Source organism: Octopus bimaculoides, chromosome 4, assembly GCF_001194135.2.
Source record: "Octopus bimaculoides isolate UCB-OBI-ISO-001 chromosome 4, ASM119413v2, whole genome shotgun sequence".
NCBI lineage: Eukaryota > Metazoa > Mollusca > Cephalopoda > Octopoda > Octopodidae > Octopus > Octopus bimaculoides.
In genome coordinates this window covers 21,696,521-21,701,859 of record NC_068984.1, presented here as the reverse complement: position 1 = coordinate 21,701,859, position 5,339 = coordinate 21,696,521, and the positions used below count along the sequence as shown (strand labels likewise).

Below are 5,339 nucleotides of genomic sequence, written 5' to 3'. Positions count from 1 at the left end.
TACTGCTCTCACAATATTTTTCCTTCAAAATTATTTTGAGATTCAATTTATAATTAAAAATTTAAAACCCATTTTGTAAATTAATCATTTGTATTTCCATGGACTAAGTACCAAAAATTTATTTGATGCCTTCAAGTCTTTTAAAGATGTAATGATGTCAAATCATTTGAATGTATGAATAAATAAAATATTCAGGAAGTAATATCAGTACATTTAAAATCTAAATCAAAATTATTATTATTTTAATTCTGGAGACCTTACATTTCCAAGCCATGAATCTTGCAATTTCACTGAAATGGAACAATGATCGATTCCGAAAGATACTAAACTACTATGACTACTAACCATTTATGTAAATTCAATATTCCTTGTTTAGAATCAATAATATAAATTTATATATTATATTTATTCATGAGATTGTCTTCCCCATTTATTCTATCTATTTAATTTCATGTTTCTAGTCACCTAAGTTGACCTATGCAATTCTAAAGCCTTAAATTATTAAAAGAATATAAAGCGTGATATTTTACATACGACGGAGAAACATTTTCACACAGTTTTTCTACATGTATCGACCGTAGGCTCGCTTTCTGGACAAACTACTTCTGCCTTTCAGTAAGACATATAATACTGCTTGTATCATGTTACTAGAGAAAAGCTTCTGCATAAGCGCAACATGGCTGTGCAGTTAAGGAGGTCGCTTTGAAACCTCGTGGTTTCAGATGCAGTCCCACAGCGCGATGCCTTGGACAGATGCCTTCAACTATCTCCTCGGGCCGACTCATGCCTTGTGCCTTGTGAGTGAATTTGGCAGATGGGAATTAAATAGAATTCCGTTGTATGTGTGTGTGTGTGTATGTGTGTGTGTGTGTATGTGTGTGTGTGTGTGTATGTGTGTGTGTGTGTGTGTGTCCTCACCATCACCTGACAACCGGTGTTGGTTTGTTTACAACCTCATAACTTAGCAGTTCGGCAAAAGAGAACGATATAATATTACCAGACTTTTAAAAAATAAGTACTGGGATGATGTTTTTGACTACATCCTTCGAGGCAACGCCTCGGCATGGCCGCAGTCCATTGACTGGGACAAATAAAAGAAGGTCAAAGATATATTGATAGTATGTTTGCTTCTTGGAAAAGCCATTTTGTCTATATTTCAGTTAGAAATACAATATTATTTATACTGCTTAATGTCACCAGAGAAATGGTCCAAGTTCATATTGTGGGGGAAAAATCTATTCACTCTGATTATTTTTCATTTCTGATATTATTTCTTTGCGTTAATTATTAATATTGCAGAAGTATTGAAGGTATCAATTCTTTTTTTTAAATCAAATTTCTCTCCGCTTTGTATCTTCTGGATTTGTTTTTCATTTCCATATTTTATTCTTTGTAGAATGTAAACAAAAATTCCTTAATATTGCTTATGTACAGAGAATCTTTGACCTATCGAAAACGGCTAGGCAAGCAACTGACACCATTCCTTTAGGTTTGCCCCACCACTACCACCATCACCATCACTACATTCCCCACATAACCTAAGCTCACAGTTCCCAATACTAAAACAGTTCAAACAGTATGGTCGACTTCGATAAACTTAACCAACACAAACTGGATAGCCCTTGCCCAACAAGACCATTATCTAAACCATGAAGGATGCTTCTACGGAACACACGTACGAAAAGCACACCCGCCTTCCAAACTGTTGCTTTATATGCATTGCTCCTTTCCGCTACTTAACAACCAAGATGGTTGTTTAAATTACACTCTTGCAGAAAAAGTGTCTATGTCTGTTTCCCGTTTTGCATCTAACTTTGCGACGCAAACACTTAGTAAACCCACTCCGAAACTAGGTATTTTTACTTCACCTGACTCGCAGGCACGCACATATATTCATACACACCAAATGCGATAGTACATCCACCGGCTCTGACAATTTCCCTTCTATATTCCTCCATAATATACCCCAGAGTTAGATCTATCCTCATCAAATACTACAATCTCTCTCTCATCCTGTCACACTTTTTCTTTCTTTCTCTATCTCTTTCTCTCTCCCTCTCTCAGTACGGGATTATATCTTGATCTTTATAAACACGCTACAGTATTTTCCATTTCTAAGAAGTGTGCTTCTTTAACTGTATTAACTATCATCCTATCACAACTCTAATATCTAAAGAGGGAATGGAAACATCTTTAAAGATAGACTTCTCTGCACCTTGTACCCTTCCTCAATGAATATGATTTTCGAAATACCAGATCTTCGGGGAATTTAATCTCACCCAATTAAAATTTTATTAAAACAATGCTGTCGCCCTCGACATAGAGAAGTTTTTGTCTGTGTCTAGGATGCAAATTTTCTTTCGAAACTGCCCAGCTATGGATTTCATCCATCTTCTTTAAACTTGGTGGCTATGCACTGCTATGGCTTGTGCAAATAGAACCCTTTGTGACTAACACTATCAGCTCTACTGTGTCTCATCTTTTGATTTTGACCCCAACACTTTCTTACTATACATGAACGATCCGCAATTACACCAGAACGCCCATTTCTATGCAGCTGACACTTCTCTGCCTTGTTCTTTATGTACCTTAGTTTTATTCACGTGCATTCTAGACACATCACATTAATTCAGCAGTGACAGAGACAACGGAAAATTCCTCCAATAAGCTTCTGCAAATATTTTCGCTTTCGACAGTAAAAATGCGTAATCACTGCACATATGAAGAAAGCATTATCGCATCTCATCGCCACTAAACATGAACAGCACGCAACAAGAACCCTCATAGTCATATGGTCATATTTATTTGCATGGAAGAAAGTAATTCTATGAATTTCATTGATTTTGTCAATCTTTTGAAGTGACAATTGTTTCTTAGATTGAGCAATATAAGTTTGAGTGATTACTAAAAACTCATCCAAAAGTTTTAAATGTTTGCTGAAAATGCAGTTTGATTGAACGAAGTCGATTTAGTAAAGTTAATCAACGCAGTTTGACTGACAACCTGAATCTAAGGGAGATAATTTTCTTTAACATGAACCAAAGGTAATCATGGATTTCTTTCTTTTTCTTTTCAGATCAAAAACTACTTCAGACACCACTTATACTCGTCTCTCAATGAATCGTATGGAGAAAATGACAGAGAAACTCGTGCATGGAATTGTATGCAGAGTGCGGTATGTTCATTTGTGGTTGTTATATTTTAGATTGTTAGTTTTATTCCTTTCTTCCTTTATATTTTTTTTATTTTTGTTCTGTTGGCTGTTGTAAAACTGAAGTCGGGCTGCAGGCATGGATTTTGTGAAACTTAGCGTCAAAAACAAGCATTATACGTTTAGGTAGTCGAGACTAGCAAGCTCCAGACAGGATGAGTTTCGACAACGCTCTGGAGTACCCTTTATATTCTCAGAGGAGTATGTAAAAAGAAACATTGAGATGAGGAGGATTAAGAGGGAGGGGAAAGAGGGGGAGGCAATGGAAACAAGAGTAAAGACGATGATGTTAATGATATGAAAAACAGAGCAGCAGCAGCAGAAGAAGAAGAAGAAAAAGTGGAGGGGAAAAGGAGAAGTAGGCGTTGGCTGCAAAGGCGTTTTGTGTGGCCTCCCCTATTAATGCGGTTGAGCCGCAGCCGACTTCTCGATTATACAAGGAAAAAAACTAGTTAAAATTCGAGTCTAGCTTTTTTATGTATTTTTGTTAACGTTGTTATTTTTTTGTTGTTGGTTTTCTCTTGTTTTGCCAACAACATGTAGGTAAAATGGCCGAACAGACATGGCAGTATAGGAGAAGCACCTTAAATCACCCGTTTTTAAATCTTCTGCAAAACTTTGATTTTCAGACAGCTTAGTTTACCAATTCTTCCAGGATTATCAGTATTGTTAGACAGGGAGAGTACAATACAGGAAATAAACCTTTCCCCTCATTTGAGAAACTAGTAGGATTTGAAATGAAGCAGTAGAGATATTCAACACTTTAACTATTTCTGCCAACACATTAAACTAACAAACTAAAACAGCCTCCATCATCTCTACCAACGCACTTATCATTATCGTCATCAGCATCGTCGTCGCCGACTCCCTCACCGTCGTTGTTATCATCGTCATCGTCTCGTAATATTATAATCATCATCAACTGCATCATCATCAAAGGTATCATCATCATCATCATCATCATCATCATCATCATCATCGTCGTCGTCGTTATGATCATAGAAATGCATGGTGGTGTTCCATACGTCAGATAGCATTTAAAGTTGTTTTATATTCGACAAGCTGACAGGTTTATAAAGCTACATGATATTTATATAGGGAACATTTTCCTCGCTGTTTGTTTACCCTTGGTTACTGACACAATCATTAGTAATAAAGAGCTGGACAAAATCTCGTGCAAAAGGGAAAGCTTTTTTTTTTTTTGTATTTTATATTATCGTTGCTGTGTTTGTTTTCTTCCCTAGTTGATGGTTAACAGACATTGAAGTTCTGTGTTTGCTGTGCTTCTTTTCTTTTTTTCACCCTTTTTAATTACTTCTAAATGAAAAATATTACAGCTTCTTGCTATATGCATGCTTACATACATACACACATGCAGATATATGCGACAGACAAACAGACAGACAGACAGATAGATAGATAGATAGATAATATAAATTTTTCACCTCGGAAATATAGAATTATATCTATGTATACTGTTTATATTAGCCGAACTGGTGTCCACATCTTGATTCTAGCTTTCATTACGTTTTGGCTGTTGTACGCTGCGTAAGCATAGCGTAGTGAATAAAGATATGGATTAATGTAGTGCACTCACCTAGAGATTCTGAGTTCAATCCTCACTAAAGTAAACTAGCAAAATACTAACTAAAGCGAAAAATGTCACGAAACGCGGGGAGTTTAATGAAAACAGTGTACCTCCGTGGATCAAATAAAGGGTTTGGTTCGAAATTCCGATACAACAACCGAGTTCGACACAAGACACCTGAAGAAGGCTGAAGCATACAACAGTCGAAACGTAATGAAAGCAACACTCTCAAGATGAGGATACCAGTCTGATTAATATAAACAATATACAGAAATGATTTTCGCTTATGCATAGCGATACTAATAATCACTTAGAACTCAACATGTTTATACTTTACAGTAAAACATTGGGCGAATACAGAGCGTAAAATACATTATTCAATGAGAAAAGAACAGGGGTTACGTATTCATCTACGTTAGCTTATAGCCGCTTCTGCTATAGGAAGCAGTGTACTCAAAGCTGTTTTGTCATCCATTACTCGGTGTGTGTGTGTGTGTGTGTGTGTGTGTGTGTGTGTGTGTGTGTGTGTGTGTGTGTGTG

General features: G+C 36.4%; 1 protein-coding gene across 1 annotated transcript in view; it reads left to right on the top strand.

Annotated features, from left to right (window-relative positions):
• Positions 1-5,339, top strand: part of LOC106882109 (tetraspanin-8-like) — a 701,753-nt gene that overhangs the window by 585,147 nt on the left and 111,267 nt on the right. Inside the window, exon 5 of the mRNA XM_052966941.1 lies at positions 3,077-3,175. Within this exon, the coding sequence (XP_052822901.1) occupies positions 3,077-3,175 (99 nt within the window). The remainder of the gene's footprint in view (positions 1-3,076; positions 3,176-5,339) is intronic.